Source organism: Pelodiscus sinensis, chromosome 5, assembly GCF_052426305.1.
Source record: "Pelodiscus sinensis isolate ZL-2025 chromosome 5, ASM5242630v1, whole genome shotgun sequence".
In the NCBI taxonomy this organism is placed as follows: domain Eukaryota; kingdom Metazoa; phylum Chordata; order Testudines; family Trionychidae; genus Pelodiscus; species Pelodiscus sinensis.
The window spans coordinates 108193098-108212334 of NC_143056.1; the positions used below are offsets into that span (position 1 = coordinate 108193098).

General features: G+C 46.3%; 1 protein-coding gene across 17 annotated transcripts in view; it reads left to right on the forward strand.

Annotated features, from left to right (window-relative positions):
• The window catches only part of DENND2B (DENN domain containing 2B), a 340796-nt gene that overhangs the window by 232805 nt on the left and 88754 nt on the right, over nt 1-19237 (forward strand). For all 17 annotated transcript variants that reach the window (XM_025189962.3, XM_025189963.3, XM_075927977.2 and 14 more), the window contains 4 exons: nt 1135-1350; nt 12864-12960; nt 14057-14101; nt 18521-18705. In XM_025189962.3, the coding sequence (XP_025045747.3) occupies nt 1135-1350; nt 12864-12960; nt 14057-14101; nt 18521-18705 (543 nt within the window). The remainder of the gene's footprint in view (nt 1-1134; nt 1351-12863; nt 12961-14056; nt 14102-18520; nt 18706-19237) is intronic.

Sequence of the window (19237 nt, forward strand, 5' to 3'; positions counted from 1 at the left end):
GTTTTGATCTTTTCTCATTTCTTTTCTAAATATTTGAAGAGTTTCAATTTTAAAAAGAAAACATTTTACTGATGACATTGTAGTGAAGGGAGAATCTGACCCATTGTGTCATTGCTCTGATATCAGCCCTGCTTTTATACAGGGTACAGTATTAATATGCCACACTTTATTAAATTCTATGACTTGCACCCCGTAAAGTTTATGAATGTTTAAGGTCTGCAGGAGTCAATATAGGATTTTCTGTTGATGTCACTGTACTTTGGATCAGGTCCTAGATCAGTGGTTCTCAGAGTGTGGTTCGCAATACACTTGTGGTCCATGACCACTTTGCAGGTGGGTCTCGGACTCAGGGCTCACCCCCCACTCCTGCAGAGGGAGCCTGCACTGGTGCTCCAGCCCCACACATTCAACCCCTTTGCGAGGTTGGAGTGCCAGCACCGCCTTCCTGCTGCAGGTAGGGAGGATGGTTGAGCCTCACAGCTTGTGGAGGAAGGTAGCAGCTCTGCACGCTGCCACTGCCCTTCCTGCTAGCTGGGGGAACAGCAGCGCAGGAAACCGCTTGCCTGTAGGTTTTCCCTGCTGCTTCCATTGGCCAGAATCACAGCCAATGGGAGCAATAGGGGCAGTGCCAGAGAGCAGGAGGCATGGAGCCAGGTAAGCACCCCCAGTGTCCCTCATGCATCCCCTCCTGTTGAGCCCATGCACCTCCATCTGGCTCCTGCACCTTACCTCCTACCCTGACCTCCCCACCTTTATCCTGACCCCCCCCCCCCCCTTTATCCTGCATCTTCGTAGGTGGTTCGCTCATGGTCTGCTGAAATGTCTATGTTGAGTAGGGTGGGCCAAAAAGTTTGAGAATCATTGTCCTAGATGCAGATTTGGGACCCCTGTGCTTAAAACCATTGGTCATGCTGTGTAGAGGATGCTTGTGTAGAAAGAACATTCTTATATCGCCATAACATGTTCAGAAAGAGCCTTTTCCAGTTCTCTTTGAAGTCAGTTGAGTGTCTTTTCATTGACTCTGGAAGGAGATAAACCAGGCTCCGATGCAGCTGACCTTTGCCACCTGGCCTCCATGACTGTGATAGGTGCTTCTGAAACAAATAGGATGTCAAGTTGTTTGTGGTTTTGCAGCTGCCTTCAAAGCCCAGCAGCCAGTCCCTGCGCATTGGGAACTGGTCAGAGAGGAAGAGCCATCGCTTACCACGATTACCCAAGCGACACAGCCATGATGACATGCTACTTCTGGCTCAGCTAGGTATCCCCTCTTCCCCGTCCAGTCTGAATGAGGACAGTCTGAGCACTACAAGTGAGCTGCTGACCACCCGCAGGGCCAGGCGGATCCCTAAGGTAATCCCACTGTACTGTTGTCTAAATTATGCCTCAGTCACAATAGTCCAGCCTTGCTTTCACTTTCACTAAGGTAAGTGTGTGTTGTCACAAGAACAGAGTCTCAGGCCCACTCTGGAAGTGTGAAGCCCTTTGGTTGTCTTAACTGGCCTCTTAAGGTTTCCTTGGGGAATGCTCTAATGATGTGGAACTGCTGTTCCATTCTACCACCCGCCCTGGGCCTGAGGGATGTGCCAGAGGAAAAGGAGGTAGGATCAAAGCACCCCTGCCTCACATGATTCCATCTGCTGGTATGGCTTTTGGGGAACTAGAGGGCTGCTAGCGTAAGTGAGAACAAGCTGCAGACTGCTCTGATATCTGGGAAGGCGCAGATTGGCCCCTGAATCTGGGGGCAACAAAGATAGCTTACAGCTTCCTTTGTCCTAGTAACCGGTTTCATGCTGTGAACAGCTCATCTAGTCAGGATATTGCTCTGGGGGGCTGCACAGCATTTGTCCATCAATCAAGTTTGTTTTCCCTACCGAAAGTAATGTTGTGTCCAGATTTTAAACAGCCAGCAGAAGAGCTAGAAACCATGGGAAGCAGGGAGTTAGCGCCGTCTTTACATGCATTGGCTGCATGCAGTAGAGCTGGAATGAGAGGTCTTCTCCAGAGGTGCGGGGTGCATCATTCCTAGCTGGGGCTGAGTCTTCAGTCCGTCTCAGAATAGCAAATATCTTTTCGCCAATCTGGCCTAGCTTTATATTTTATTCAGTTTTTCCACTGTTTAAAACAATTACATGATTTTCTTTAAGCTTTATAAAGGCAAGCATTGTATTGTACCTAGCTCAAAGCTTCGGAACTGTTCTAAATTGTTGATCTCTTGCTGTTTATACTGTTCAGTGTGCTTCTTATGATTTCTGCTGCTTTGTTTGTTTATTACAACTGTTTCCAAGGCAACCTCCACTGACCTAACATGAGTCTTCTGCTTGACTAACAGTCTCTGCAGTCTGGATCAACTTATCTATGATTCTATGATTACAGATGCAAAATAAAAATGAATTAAATTTGAAATCTTTTGGCCAAATAAAGTTTCACATGTAAAGTGGGAAATTAAACAATTGTCTGGTACAATAGTGTCAAGGAGGAGAGAATTGCCAACATGTTTGTTTTTAGCCTGTGAGCAGTGTTACTTTTTATTGTACATTTAGCTTTTTCCTATAAAGGAGTGTTTTTAACATGATATAGCAATAAATATTGTGTGGACAAAAGAGAAACTTTTTTGTTTTTCTGAAATTCTGTCTAAGCAGGAAGCAAACTAAAATGAAGACAACTAATTATATGCCCTTAAATAATGATATCAGGACCAGATTCTGATACCATTACTCACATTGAGTATAATACTTTATTTCAGAAGTAAGATGTTACTCAAAGGGACTTCAGTGGGTCTACCGCTGGAGTATGTTACTACTCAATGTAAGTAAAAATGGCAACATTTGGCCTTAACTTTGTACTTCTTTCCTCCATTTGTTTCTCTAATTTAAAGGGATTGAGTCATCTTGAAAATTCCAGTGTTGCCAATTCTCACAATTTTATTACAAGATTCATAACGTTTGATGTTTTCTTAAAAGCTCGGCATCTGGAATCATGTGATTATGGGAGAATCTCAACTTTCATTAAAAGAAAAAAAACGTTTCTCACCATGGTAAAGAAAAGCTTGAAAATAAGAGTGTTGAGGACTCAAACTAAAAGTCAAATAAAAATGAAACAACTTTTCTAAATATCATGGTTTTTAAGTCAGTCTCCTGGTATTAGAGTGACCCGACATAAAATTTTGTAAAGGTAGAATTGGCATTACTAGAGACTACTTGTGGAGTAAGGTGAACATGAATAAGAATAAAATAAATATATATATAAAATTACTCAATATGAATAAAAGCCCCAGAACTTGTCCCTTTACTTTTGTAGCTCTGTTTTCTCCTTTTTGTTTCTCTAGTTGAAAGGGACTCTGTTAACTTGAAAAATCATATTTCCATTAGGCATGTTAAATATCATTTAATTGAATAGTTGATTAACCTCATGAATTCTTATAAGTTACTCAACTATTCTATAGTCCCTGTGGGTGAGGACAGCAGCCAGTGTGCTCCAGCCCCACTCCTGAGGAGCCCCCTGCCACTCGGTGCTGCTGCCTCTGTATTAGAGGCAGCAGGATGGAGTGCTAGGCGGCAGCTGGTCCGTGAGGGGAGCCAGTTTAAAAAACAGCTCCCCTCACAGACCGGCTGCTTGTCACCCCATTCTGCTGCCTCTGATACAGTGATACAGAGGCAGCAGCACGGGGTGGCAGAGCCCCTGTCCACAGTGGTTTGAGTTTCCGAACCTGATGTGAGTCAGAACTGAGCCGCGCTGTTTGCTCACCTGGCTGCTAATACACTTTAAATGCACAGTTGCAGTGGGGGCAGGTCCCGGACCCGGCGCAAGCCAAAATTGAACTGGGCTGCAGGCCAGCCTGCTAAAGAAATTTACTGGCCAGGGGGAATGTGTGCAGTCTATAGCATTAACTGATAAACTTTTGCTTATCGGTTAATCGACTACACTATTACATCCCTAATTTCCATCTGAAAATTGTGTACCACCTCTTATAACAAGTATCACTCTAAGGGTATGTCTACACTACAAAGTTAATTCGAACTAACGGACGTTAGTTCGAATTAACTTTGATAGGCGCTACACAAGCCCTCCGCTAGTTCGAACTTAATTCGAACTAGCGGAGCGCTTAGTTCGAACTAGGTAAACCTCATTCCATGAGGACTAAGCCTTGTTCGAACTTACTAGTTCGAATTAAGGGGTCTGTAGCCCCTTAATTCGAACTAGTGGGAGGCTAGCCCTCCCCAGCTTGCCCTGGTGGCCACTCTGGGCACCACCAGGGAAACTCCATTGCCCCCCTCCCGGCCCCAGACCCCTTAAAGGGGCACGGGCTGGCTACAGTGCCCGTGCCAGGTGCAAGCCTGCCAGCACCCAGCCAGCAGACCCTGCACCTGGCACGGCTAGAGCCAGCCACCCGATGCCCCCCAGCCCTCCCCCTCTTCCCGGGACCAGGCTGGCGGCTCCTGGGAACTTGCCCGGGACCGCAAGAGGCGGGCACCTGCCTGGTCTAGTGCAGACATCGTGGACCTCGTCCCCGACCTCCGCACTAGGCACAGGACAGTGGCCGTCTAGGGCAGGATAGCTGCCAGCCTGGCCACCCAGGAGCAGGTGTGCATGAAAATCAGGTGGTCCACTGAGACCCCCGACCCTGAGCCTTGAGCTTACAATGGCCGTACTGGGTCAGACCAAAGGTCCATCTAGCCCAGTAGCCTGTCTGCCAACAGCGGCCAACCCTAGGGACCCTGGAGGGGATGGACCGAAGACAGTGACCAAGCCATTTGTCTTGTGCCATCCCTCTCCAGCCTTCCACAAACTTTGGGCAGGGACACCACTCCTACCCCCTGGCTAATACCACTCCATGGACCCAACCTCCATCACTTTATCTCACTTCTCTTTAAACTCTGTTCTAGTTGTAGCCTTCACAGCCTCCTGCAGCAAGGAGTTCCACAGGTTGACTATTTGCTTTGTGAAGAACAACTTTCTGTTACTAGTTTGAAGCCTGCTACCCATTCCTTTCCTTTGGTGTCCTCTAGTCCTTCTATTATGGGAACTAATAAAGAACTTTTCTGTATGCACCCTCTCCATACCACTCATGCTTTTATAGACCTCTATCATATCCCCCCTCCATCTCCTCTTTTCTAAGCTGAAAAGTCCTAGTCTCTTTAGCCTCTCTTCATATGGGACCTGTTCCAAACCCCTCATCATTGTAGTTACCCTCCCCTCTCCCAGCCTCTCTCTTCCCCTCTCCCACCTCCTTTTCCCAGTCTCCCCCAGTTTTGTTCAATAAAGAGAGATTCTATTTTTGACCACACGTGTCCTTTATTTTGTACATCAGGAAGAGGGGCTAGGGAGGGGTAAGTGGAAGGAGGTGAGGGAGGAATGGGGTACGAGCTCCCGATAGGGAGGACTGGGGTGGCTCTGCAGGCTTCTCGGGGTGGAACCTCTCCTGCAGCCCCCGATTGCCTCCTCTCCCCACATGGCAGCCTGCGGCAAGTGCAGCCGGTCGGATGGCCGAGTGCTGTGATGTGCCCAGTGTGGGTACTCCGGGCACTCCAAGCCAGGACTGCTTTGCAAGCAGGGAACCCTGAGAACTGTCTGTCTGGGGTGGGGGTCGGGTCCCTTTAAGCACAGCCCTCGGCTAGCCTGAGACAGCATTTCCACACTCTAAGTCCTCATCTGATGCCCTCTGTTCAGGGTCCACTCAGTGTGGACAAGCTAGTTCGAATTAGAAAAACGCTAATTCGAACTAGTTTTTTAGTCTGGATGCATTAGTTCGAATTAGCTTAGTTCGAATTAACTAATTCAAGCTAAGTTAGTTCGAATTAGCGCTGTAGTGTAGACATACCCTAAGTGACCTGAACTGACTAAAATTGATCATTGAGAAATTATGATGTTAAATATCATTTAATTGAACATTTTACAGCATTTTGTTTGGAGTTACGTCACAGTGGTCTTGATGATCAGGTGCACTGATTCTCAAAGCAACGTCCTTGGGCCATAAGGTTTCTGAAAATCTGCCACGCAGCATGGTGGCATCACCCCAATAAGCCACTTTATTGGGCCCAGGCTCTTCCCCAAGCCATGAAAAAAGTGTTTCTAAAACTGAACAGGTCACTGGCAGACTTGTTCACAGAGAAGAGCGGAGGGAATAGATGAGTGTGGCCCAGCTGTGTTTGGTGGTCGTTCTGTCGTGGTCTTTCTGCATATCAACAGAGGAGCAGCGAGGACAAAGTCTGAACTTTTACAATTTTTTCTTTTTCCTTTTTTTCCTTAGTTGTTTTTTAAAAAAAGCTTTGTCTTTATGGTTGTTTTTCAGAAGGAATTAACCAGAAATCAGGATACAGTGGCCTGTGTAAAGAGTGTTTGATCAGGAATTTGGGTGTTTAGAAATGAGTTAGTTTGAGGAATTTCATACTGACACAGTATTTTAGAGCAACCTGTCTCCTCTCTCACTCTCCCCTGGCAAACCCTCTGCCAATCAAATAGAGTATGCGCCAGCAGAGCGAAGGGCTCAGTGGGTAGCAGGCTCCAGTCATGCAGAGGATGTATGCAGTCAAGCCCCACACCAGGCTTTTTGGTCACATTCAGTGTTGACATTGCAGTTATAGGCATCACTGCTCAGGGGAGTTACTAAGCTCAAGTTCCCCATGCCAGCCTCAGTTGCTTTGGCCTTAGAGGTGGAAGCTGAAGAACCTTTGAATGGACAAAGGGAAAACTCAGGCGTTCTAATCAACCCTTGCTTGGTAAAATAGCTTCTTATATCCAGAGCTATACCTCTGTGCAGAACAGCTGCTGCATTTGTACACACAGCACATGGGCCCACTGAAGTCAATGGGACTCTTTCTGATGACTTCTGTGGGCTTGGATCAGGCCCTGTGCCACTGCACTACCAATATTTAACTCCCTAGGAAAAAGTCCCTGGAACGGTTTGTAGAATTGAAGGTGCTGTGTATAGTGGTGGAAGGGAGTGAGTAACTAGGATTGCCAGGTATTGTCCTGGACAGTCCGGTATTTGCGGCCTCTGTTCGGTATAAAAAAACCAGAAAATACCGGAGGTATGTTGTTTTGCTCAACAACAACTTTGGTCTTTGTCCCCTCATTGCTGCCATTAGTAGACTGCCTCCCTGAGTTGCCTGGCTTGTATTTAGGTGAGATTTCCTGGAGGGGCTTCAGCCAATCAACATTTCAGCACTCTTCTGCTATTTGTAGCAATACAGTTTCTAGGCCAGTAAAATCAGGAATGAGGCCACAAGAAGAGCATCTCCAAGTAGATTTCAGGTCATTACAAACACAAATAGTACATGTCTTAGTGAGCAACATTAAAGGGAAAGCACAAGTGCCTGTTTGCTAGACAGTAAGTAATGTCTTGCCTATAAACAGTGGCCAAATTCTGCTCACATTTATACCTGTGTAAATGAGGTCAGAAGTGTGACATCAGAGTAGCTTCATCAGATCAGAACATCAGATCAGAATCTGAATAAAGGTGAAAATAAAATTTGACACCAAAAACAGGTACAAAAGCACGAGTAGATTGAGTAGAGGAGTTAGTGGCCCCTGAGTTCCAATTGATGCTCGGTTATTCATTTTCTCTGAGGCATTGAGCAAACTGCTTAATCTCATCATGCCTCCATTTCCTTTCCTGTAATACCAGGGTAAGGTCTATCTTTGTCAATCATATTGCTATCTCGTAATCCAAACGCAACTTACATTGACTCACAGGGGTACCGTGAAGATTCCAAAGAGCTGTATGTACATTAGCAATTAAAATACTGTGAAGTGCTAGTTATTAATTACAACTTCCATGCCAAAGTAATTGAGGAGACAAGGTAGGTGAGGGAAAATGTATATATTTTGGACCAGCTTCTGTTGATGAAAAAGACAAGCTTTTGAGCTTGCATAGAGCTCTTATTCAGGTCTGGGAAAGATACTTGGGTAAATATAAGGTGGAACTGATTGTTTAGCATAAGTTTTTAATACATATTATAAAAGCCCATTTAGGGTAAAGTGACCAGTTAACATCTCTGTAGTAATAGGGAAAAAAATGGGGGTTAGCAAGTTTCAGAGTGTTATTCTTCATAAATACAGTGTCTTTAATAAGTACATGATTTTTAGTGGCTATCAAAGTTATGCATTTAAGCTCCCAGACCCATCTTTTGAGAGTGTTCTGCAGATTTCCTCTGAGAATGAAGTCTGAGACACCAGATATGGAGTGATCACTTTATGGAAAGTGTTAGCTCCCAACTGATGTCGTGTTTTTGTCATTTATTGTTCTCCTGTGTGAGTTCATTCAGTGGCTGTCTGGATTCTCCTAACTAGTTTTTGTTGGGCTGTTTAGTGCGCTGAATGGAGTATACCACATGTTGTGATAGGCATGCGTAGGAACCAGCAGTCTGTGGTGGGGATATTTGATCACTGTGGCAGTGGAAATGTGCCTACAGGTTTGGCATCTATTGTTCTGGCAGGGTCTGGTGCTGCTTTGAGTTGGTGTGTTGGGAGCTTGCTTCTAATGATGAGCTCTGTGAGGTTTGAGACCTGTCTGATGGCCAGAAGAAGATGGCTTGGGAAAGATTTCTTTCAGGATGTGGTCACCAGTGAGTATGGGTCATAATTCTTTAATAATACTCCCTATGGGTTCCAGTGTGGGATAATATGAAACAATGAGAGGTTTTTCCTGGTATTCAAGCAGATGGCCCACTCTGTGATAGAATTGTGAGACTGGAAGGGACCTGAAGAAATCATCTAGTGCAGTCCCCTGCCCTCATGGCAGAACTAAGTATAATCTCTTGTGATCTGCTTCTGTGGTGGCACGTCCTTGTTTGGTGAAGGCAGTCTTAAGTAGGGATGAAAATCCCATGTAATTGTTTAACTGATTAAAAGACCTACTCCACCCTCCGGCCGGGATGCCAGAGCAGTCCCTGGCAGTGGTGGGTCAGGGTGCCCTGCAGGCAGGAGTTGCTATAGCATCCCAGTCAGAGCAGCCCCATCCATGGCAGAGGAGGGGAGCTGCTCCAGCCCTCCGGGTTAACCATAACTGGTAAGCCTCATCGATTAACTGGCTAAACCTTCACATCTCTAGTGAAGTGTATTAAAGTGTATGTGACATTGCACAAGGGATGTTAGTAAATAGTCGTTTAAACGATTAACCGAAAAGCCTAGGCTTATCAGTTAACAACTACACCCTCCTCCCCCGCTGCCTCTGATACAGAGGCAGCGGGGTAGGGGAGAGGCAGGAATTGGACCTGGTGCTGGGGGAGCCAGCTTAAAAGCTGGCTCTCTAGGAACACTGGATCCCACAGAGCTGCCTACCTTCCCACCCCCGCACTGCTGCCTCTGATAAAAAGGCAGTAGCATGGAGAGTGAGGGGGGCAAGCAGGAGCTGGTACACACGGGAAGCTGACTTTCAAGCCATCTCCCCACATGTGTCGGCTCACACAGAGCCACCTACTCTTCCCCTCAACCCCGTGTTGCTGCCTCTGTGTCAGAGGCAGCAGCACCAGGAAGGAGATGGGATACCGGATCAGCCCCTGCTTGCAGAACCTGGGCTCGCCACAGGCCTGGGCTCACCACAGACAGAGGCTGCTCCGTGGGATCTTGGGTACCCCACAGATAGGGGTAGTAGGCAGGAGTTGGTCTGCACAGGGAACCAATTTTTAAACCAATTCCCCATGACTCCACGCTGCTGCCTCTGATGAGTGGGACTGGGAGTGCATTGGCTGCTGATCCCACCTCAGGGGAGTATTTTAGTAACTGTGTAACCGATACTTTTTTGTGGCTACACGATTATTAAAATAAACGTTATCTAACATCGTTACATTGCACCCCCATGTTCTGTATGGAAATACATTTTTAATATGAATATGCCTTACTTGAAAATGCTTTATGCAAAATGTGGCATGTAACCTGTTATTGAAAAGCTTGTCCTCTGAACTGTCATTCATGTTAAAATTCGACACTCTCCGGGAAGGAATGAACAAATACGCAAACTATCTTACCCATTACCAAGATAGCTTCCCCAATTATCACCTCTAATACCATTAGCTCACAGACGTCCCACTCTCCCCACCTCTAATATCAATTCACAGACACTTACCTTCCTTCCTCCCCCCCCCCCCCCCCCCGCATCGCCCTCCTGTTCTGAAATGTGATTTGTCCTTTTCATATGTGTTCATTTTTTTTAATTGTATCCTTTGGTATATATGGTTGTGACTATTTTCTTCCACTATTTGGTCTGAGGAAGTGGGTCTGGCCCACGAAAGCTCATCATCTAATAAACCATCTTGTTAGTCTTTAAAGTGCTACATTGTCCTGCATTTTATTTGTGGGCAGATATCATTCCTGTATTTAAAATTAGAAATACGAAGTATGAGCCTGTTAAATATCTAGAGTGCTAATGAAAGCCATTAGCAATACTCAAGGAATGGCAAAATATGCATGACAATGATCTGTGAATAGTCTTGCTTTTCCTGTGAGCCTGGACTATGATTGGTCCTGCCAAGACATGTGGCCGGGTCACCTTATGCTGGAATCCATTTTGGACATGGCATTTTTCCATGGGAGGGTGAAAGGGCTGAAACTGAATACAAAGGATTTCTGCTTTGGGCAAAATCTATTTATAGACAATAAACCAAACAATAGGGGCAGTTGCCAGACAGCAAGATATCCCCTGCTTATTACTGTTGGAAACATCTTCTAAGACTACACTGGGAGAAGGCACAGGCCCAAGTTGGGAGGCTTCCCAGCTTGTGCGAAAAGACCTACTATTAGGGTAATAAATTGCATGTCACAAGTGTTTTAGGTGCACATCTACACTGCACAGCTATTTTGGGATATCAGAGGTATCCTGAACTAGCTACCCCGCGTCTTAACAAGCCACCTCTTATTTCAAAATATTTTTCGAAATAATGGGTGCACTATTTCGGTATTCCACGAGGATTAAGGGATGTCTCGCAATAGTGTGTTATTTGAAAATTTGGCACTGTGTAGATGTGCCAAATTTCAAAATAAGCTATTTTGAAATAAGATACGCAATTAGCATAGCACACATTGCATATCTTGTTTCGTGTTTAGCGTGCTGTGTAGACACACCCTTAGATAAGCTTTGCTGGTGTGTTTATTTTATTTTGATTAGTAACTTACTTTGAGCTGTCTGCAATTTCTTGCAACTACTTAAATCCTACTTTTTAATAAATGTTAATAAAACCAATTTGTTTATTAATAAACCCAGTGTAACTAGTTGTTAGCAGAGGGAGGAATAACAGCTGTACATATCTCTCTTCCATTGATAATGGGAGTGAACAACTTAAGAGCATTCGCTGTATATAACTTATGCAGATTAGGATAGCTGTATCTGGGGGTTTCATCCCATTGGGAGTGTACACCTGGGTGCTCTGTTGAGTCCCTTTTAGCCTCCCCAGAGCTGAGAGGAACTCGGTGTCTGCGTCACTTCTGTGGGCTGTAACCCGAGAGTGTGCCATTGCTGGGGGAGACCATCAGGACAGGGTAGTGGGGCATCCCAGAGGGGTGGTAGGCGGGTTCAGTGGTATTTCAGCTTATTAAGTGACAGTCTTGAGGAGTTCTGTGACCAAACTCTTCACAGTATACATCCCTGACTTTCTCCTCATTGCATGGTCTGTGGTTTTTGAATGGTTGGCTGTAGGTAACCAATTTCTTGGCATGTGTAGGATCTGTGAAGGTAGGCGTGGCGATCTCTATGTAGTTGTCTGTAAAGTTCCATTGTGGCTTTTCTACAGGCTAAATTTTGCTTTGGTTAGTACTGGGAATCTGGAAGCTGACTTTGAAAAGCTTTTACAGGTGAGGGTAAGACTGGCGAAGCTTGTTATAGCACTGCCAAAGGTCAGTAAATAGAACACAACTTTATAGCCAAACCCCATGGGACAGATCTGCAACTGGTGTAATTAGGCATTAAAGTGAATGTAACTATGCTGATTTACCCTAACTAAGGCTCTGGGCCTGGGTCACAAATTATTTTACAGAATTACAGTCAAATTATGCCATCCATACTGGAGCAAATTATATCACAATTTCAGGAAGAGGCTTAAGCATGTGCCAGTGAGATACTGTGCATGTGTGTTTAAAGTTAGGCATGTTCTTAAGCACTGGAATGGGTTACCTAGGGAGGGGCTGGAATTTCCATCTCTAGAGCTTTTTAAGTCCCAGCTTGACAAAGCCCTGTCTAGGTTGATTTAGTTGGGGTTGGTCCTGCTTTGGGCAGAGGACTGGAATCGATGACCTCCTGAGGTGTCTTCCAGCCCTAGGATTCTATGATTCTATGACCTCCCTAAATTGGGACCTATGACCAGGGGAGTTTAGCTCAACTGAGGATCACAGAATCTGGCCTGAACCAGTGAGATACAGATAAAAAACAGTAGCACACAGTGAGAAATGACAAGGCATAGGGCCACATTTTCAAAATCACCTAAGTGGTTTATAATCTTAAATCTCAGTTTAAAAAGTGACGTAGGCACTTAGGAGCCTAATTCTGATTGGACTTAAGCCTCCTAAGGACCAGACCCCCAAAAGCATTTGAGCACATAATCCCTGCCTAACTACCTAAAGCATTTTTGTAAATGGGATTTAGGCTCCTCAGTATTCCAGCTCCACTGACACCTTTTCTCCTTTATCTGGGGTAAAATTATGTTTCAGCTGAGATTGGAAATAAAATGGAGAGCCACTGAGGAGCAGAGAAACAAGCAGGCAGTTCCAAATGGCAGCAGCTGTAGGGGGCAAAGCTGTCATTGCAGTAATGGAGGGACAGAAGGGAATAAATGAAGGAACATAAATGATTTCTAGAGAGGAAAATGTTTGCTGTCTATTTGTGTTCTTGTGACAGCATATTCTAATGTGTAACCCTCCTGGTTTCTTTTTTGCAGCTTGTACAAAGGATCAACTCTATCTATAGTGCAAAAAGAGGGAAAAAAAGATTGAAGAAGCTTTCCATGTCCAATATTGAGACAGCATCACTGCGAGGTACAACACAGCCCTTTTGGTCTAATGAAAGAATATTGTACTTTGTATGATAAGAATTGTTATCCAGCCTTCTGCTGATGTTACCCTCTTTGATTGTGTGTGTGTGTGTGTGTGTGTGTTCTACCCTTGCTGTGTTTGCAATGTCCCTTATACATCAGTGTCAGTTCTGTGTCCTGAAAAGAGAAAAATTGAGTGGTTAAAGACTAACTGGGGCCCAGATCCCACTCTGATGTTTGTCCCATCAACCCCCTCTCCTGGCTAAACTCATCACTCCAGCTCATTAAGCCTCCATTAACTCCATTATGGGATTTTGTATTTGTAGACGTACAAAATTCACAATATTGCCCTTGCAGTTCATTTATGCTTTTTCCTGGTGCCAAATTGTGAACTAAATTCATTGTGTTCTCGCCTGTAAAAACACTGGCCCAGTTAGCAAATCAGGCCCTAAACATTTATATTTGCAAAGACAAGTAGTTCAGAAAGTTTGCCATTCTGCGGATCTGTGCAGTGTGAGGGTTCACATGCAGATGTGTATACGTGCATGAGCATTGTGCAACTGTCACGTCAATACTCTTCCCTCTTGGATAAGGGCATGTTTCAAACATTCTTTACATACCTTGTTACATGCCTGCCAGCCTGAGCGCCTGCATTGATGAAGCCCACAAGAGCCACCCAAGAGTTCCTTGATGCTACAACCCCCTTTCCAAAAGCTGAGAACAATTGGAAGCGCTCAAATCATTTTTCCAAAATGATGCATCCACCCATGTAGATGTACCATGTATATCCACCCGTATCAAAGTACCACAAATGGGGATTCCATGAAACAGGCTTTGCTGTAATGGGGTCTAAACCTTTGTGCTTTCAGCTAGGCTGTGCCCTGAATCTTAGGCATAAGAATAATCCTATTCCAATTAACAGTCTCTACAAAAAGATCCTTGGAACCACCGATTCCACACAATTTGAAACACCAGCACAGGGCATGCTGATCACAGGGCTTAGCACTGCATCTTATCAAAAAAAATCCAACCTCTCCCCCCAAAAAAACCCCATAAAAGTTGTTTTACCTTTACTCAACACCTCTTTATCTTGCTTGCAGATGAGAACAGTGAGAGTGAAAGTGACTCAGATGACAGGTTTAAAGGTGAGGAGGTGCATCCACGTTTACTGCATGATGTCCTGTCCATGGAAGGGTGTGAAATTTGATTTCCTTTTTGAAGCATGCCACCATCACAGTCTCCTGACTCTACTCACATGTTTTGGAAATGCAGCAAGGATGCCGTTTCGGGAGAGCCGGGGTGGGGAGCAGCTGTGTGAACTGGGACGCAGCTAGTTTTTCTTTCCCTTCCCCTTCCCCTGACTATCGGGGAGCAAGGGGAAAGTACTTGGATTCTGTGATTTACTCCTCTATCCCCTCTCTTCACCAGCCCGGTGTGAGAGGCATGCAAAGAATCCAAGTACTTTCCCCTCACTCCCTGACAGTCAGAGGAACAGGAAGAAAAGCAAGACACATCCCAGTGCACATGACTGCTGGCCTCTGCCCCCCCCCCCCCCCACACACACACAAACACACTCCCCCGAAATGGCACCCTTGAAATGCAGGATCATACACATGGTGTAAATATTGAAAATCAGGTGCCTGGTGAACTATGAGGGTCTAAGGGTATGTCTACACTACAGCACTAATTCGAACTAACTTAATTCGAATTAGTTAATTCGAACTAAGCTAAATTGAACTAGTGCATCTAGACCTAAAAACTAGTTCGAATTAGCATTTTGCTAATTCGAACTAGCATGTCCACATTGAGTGGACCCTGAACCGAGGTTAAGGATGGCCGGAAGCAGTGCCAGCAGGGCATCAGATTAGGACTTAGAGCGTGGAGCAGCTGTCTCAGGCTAGACGAGGGCTGTGCTTAAAGGGACCCGACCCCCACCCCGGACAGACAGTTCTCAGGGGTTCCCCTCTTGCAAAGCACTCCTGGCTTGGAGTGCCCTGAATGCCCACACTCAGCACATCACAGCACTCGGCCATCAGCCTGGCTGCACTTGCCGCAGGCTGCCATCTGGGGGGGGGGGCAGTCGGGGGGCTGCAGGAGAGCTTCCACCCTGAGGAGCCCGCAGAGCCGGCCCAGTCCTCCCCATCGGGGGCTCGTACCCCATTCCTCCCTCACCTCCTTCCACTTAGCCCCCCTTCCTGATGTACAAAATAAAGGACACATGTGGTCAAAAATAGAAACTCTCTTTATTGAACAGAACTCGGGGAGACTGGGAAAAGGAGGTGGGAGAGGGGAAGAGAGAGGGTGGGAGAGGGGAGGGCAACAAAAATGATCAGGGGTTTGGAACAGGTCCCATATGAAGAGAGGCTAAAGAGACTGGGACTTTTCAGCTTAGAAAAGAGGAGACGGAGGGGGGATATGATAGAGGTCTATAAAAGCATGAATGGTGTGGAGAGGGTGCATAAAGAAAAGTTCTTCATTAGTTCCCATAATAGAAGGACTAGAGGACACCAAATGAAACGAATGGGTAGCAGGCTTCAAACTAACAACAGAAAGTTGTTCTTCACAAAGCAAATAGTCAACCTGTGGAACTCCTTGCTGCAGGAGGCTGTGAAGGCTAGAATTATAACAGAGTTTAAGGAGAAGTGAGATAAATTCATGGAGGTTGGGTCCATGGAGTGGTATTAGCCAGGGGGTAGAAATGGTGTCCCTGCCCAAAGTTTGTGGAAGGCTGGAGATGGAGGGCACGAGATAAATGGCTTGGTCATTGTCTTCGGTCCATCCCCTCCAGGGTACCTAGGTTTGGCCGCTGTCGGCAGACAGGCTACTGGGCTAGATGGACCTTTGGTCTGACCCAGTACGGCCATTCTAAGCTCAGGTCTCAGGGTCGGGGGTCTCAGTGGACCACCTTGATTTTCATGCACACCTGTTCCTGGGTGGCCAGGCTGGCAGCTCTCCTGCCCTAGACGGCCACTTTCCTGTGCCTAGTGCAGAGGTCGTGGATGAAGTCCACGATGTCCACACTAGACTGGGTGGGCGCCTGCCTCTTGCGGACCCGGGCAGTCTCCCGGGAGCCGCCAGCCTGGTCCTGGGAAGAGGCGGAGGGCTGGGTGGCAGCGGGTGGCTGGCTCGAGCCGTGCCTGGTGCAGTGTCTGCTGGCTGGGTGCTGGCAGGCTTGCACCTGGCACGGGCACCGTAGCCAGCCCGTGCCCCTTTAAGGGGTCCGGGGCCGGGAGGGGGGCATACGAGTTTCCCTGGTGTTGGCCAGAGTGGCCACCAGGGCAAGCTGGGGAGGGCTAGTCTCCCACTAGTTCAAATTAAGAGGCTACACAGCCCTTAGTTCGAACTAGTTAATTCGAACTAGGCGTTAGTCCTCGTGGAATGAGGTTTACCTAGTTCGAATTAAGCGCTCCGCTAGTTCGAATTAAGTTCGAACTAGCGGTTCGCATGTGTAGCGCTTATCAAAGTTAATGCGAACTAACATCTGTTACTTCGAATTAACTTTGTAGTGTAGACATACCCTAACTGAGTATAGAGGAAGGAGAATCCATGAGATATAATGAGGAACCAGATTTGGTAATGCCTGATGCACTGGTGTTTTCCTTCTAAGCATGCACTTGCCTGTGTGTGTGCACAGATATGTGTCTGCAGACTCCAGATAGTAAAATCTCCTCTAAGCGGCACATCATGAAGGCTAGCGCAGCACCTACAAGCAATGTGCTTGGCTCAAGCCTGTGGGATTACTCCCTCATTTTCAGAAATACTGAAATTCAGGCTAAACTATGTAAAGGAAGGAAAGAAGCAGGGTTCTTTCTCTGTACCAGCAATTGTTTCCATTGATTTTCTTTGTATTGATTTGAAATACCCCACATTGTTAATCATGGGAAAGAAGAAAACAGTTGGGCAGAATGCGGGGCAGAGCTAAGGAGAAGAATGCGGTTATATGCAGTCTCTCTGATGGGGCTGGAGCTGTCTTAGTTGTTATCAGTGTACCACTCTCTGTGGGAGAACTAGGCAGTATAGTGGCTGGTAATATTCTCTGAGAAAAAAGCTTTCAATTCCAGATGCTGGTGATGTGAGCACTCACTGTGTGGTGAAAGCCAGATATTCCCTGTCAGCCTGGTTAATTATAGCCCAAACTCTGGATGCACTGTAACTTGCCTGCATGCCTACAAATGCCTGTGTAAAATGCAGACAGCATGTTCAACCTCATCAGTCCCGCTGCCAGTTCAGAGCATGGGACACATTTCATAATGTGCCAGTGTGATGTGTTTCTAAGTGAAGAAAAAGTGGCTCTGGGTAGTAAATGGCTTGTAGAAACCATCCCCACTATGACTAATGTCAGGCTGGGTCCTGGCCCAGTTCCCCTGGTAGTATGAGCCACATTAGTGCCATGGAAACAGGCTGTCCATGGGAGAGAACCACTCCTGCCCTCTGAGCAGTTGTCAGTGAGCTGCTGCTGCCCTGACCAGCTGGATGCAAATCCAGTGCCTGTGTCTCTGCAGCAGAAACCACAGGGCTCCCTTGCACCCCATGCTGTGGTTGGAGGGGAGAATGGAGCATTGGGACTGGGCTCTTTCAGTATTTGAGGGAGTTGGGAGCTTTCCTCATCATTGTGGAGGATTTGATGTGTCTCATCCTCGTAATTCCTCCCCATGGAGGCAGTTCTGCCTTCTGTAAAGGTGGGGTCTCTGAGACAGGTGTGGGAGAATGGACATAGCCATGTCTCTTGGCACACACTGGCCCTGATTAGATTGCCTGTGTGCAGGGGTGGAGAGGTGGGCGTGAGGAGCTGTCACATGGCTGCTTGCATTACCCAAGCAGTTTGGGGGTTGCTGCATAGGCTAATGGGAGCATGTTAGGATCAGCAGTGGGTGTGGCCTGCCCATTAGCTAGAGTTAGAAGGGCAGCCCTGAGGGGAACTCAGACTACCCCTTTTTCTAAACCCCTGGGGTCCTGGGTGCTTGCTCCACACATCACTCACAGGAGAGAGAGCCGTGATGGGTTTCTTCAGTACTGCCCAGGAGCCTAGCATGCTGGTCCCTAGAGGCTAACAGATAGGGAGTCTGGTTGACGTTAAATTCCTCAATGCTAATCAGCAGCTCTGGGATAGAAACTGCAGAAAACATTGCAAATTCTCTGGTGAGATTGTAGCATCAAGCTGTGGCCATTACTGATTGACAGGCTGTGGGACTGGCCTTTCCTGATCTAGCACAGATCTGAGTCTGCTCTCTTACCCTTACCGAGCGAGCCCATTGAGTTCAGGGTAGCTGCACGCATGCACACAAGTGCACAATTCAGTCCTTGCTGTGTAGGCCAAACAGAATGGTAGTGGGTCAACCTTATCTGAGCCACCAAATGGCTCCGCTAGCTTAGCGTGGCGTCATTTCCATCCATGCAGAAGGCTTTGACGTATGGGTGGAATTAATAAGGGAGAGCCCAGCGTGAACATCTGCTTTTAAAGGGGAACGCCTTTGGACTAAGGTCTTGACAAATCTATAGTCCTTTGTGAATGTCTGTGGCTTAAATGTCAATTCCAGGTACCTTTCTTTCTTTGTAAATGCTAGCTCATACCCAGCGCCTCGTCCACATCCAGTCTATGCTGAAGAGGGCTCCTAGTTACCGCACGCTGGAACTGGAGTTGATTGAATGGCAAGAGCGTGAGCTGTTTGAGTATTTTGTGGTTGTGTCTCTGAAAAAGAAACCATCTAAAAACACTTACCTTCCAGAAGTGACGTATCAGTTTCCCAAGGTAAAGCAACCACCTACCTATTTTCAATACATTTAAGATGGTTTGGGGTAAGATCAATGAAAGGAGAAAATGGGATGAGTAATAAGAATCTATTTTTGACCTGGGTCAATAGACCTGACCTCCAAATTTATCCAGTGCTTCTGTTCTAACATGCAGCTCACATTGAGCAGGGAGAATGAGGCAGGGCTCTTTCAGAAAGGCTTTTCCTATTCTACACACACAGCATATCCTTTCCCGGCACTGAAGAGGTTGGCCTAATCTTGAGCATTTAGTTGCTGAATTTTAATCCAATTTCCAAATATTTCAGAGGCATTTTATCCAGGTCTCACTGCCCAGTGTTAAGGTCTGACCCAAAGTCCGTGGAAGTCAGTGGAAAACTCTTAATGACCTCACAGGGCATTAGATCACACCCTAGCAGCAGCTGGTGATTTTGAGGTTGGTTTAATGTTGCAGTGCTGAGATGCACTAGTTTGAGAAGAACTTTAGGTCACTTTGGGTATGTCTACACTACCACCCTAGTTCGAACTAGGGT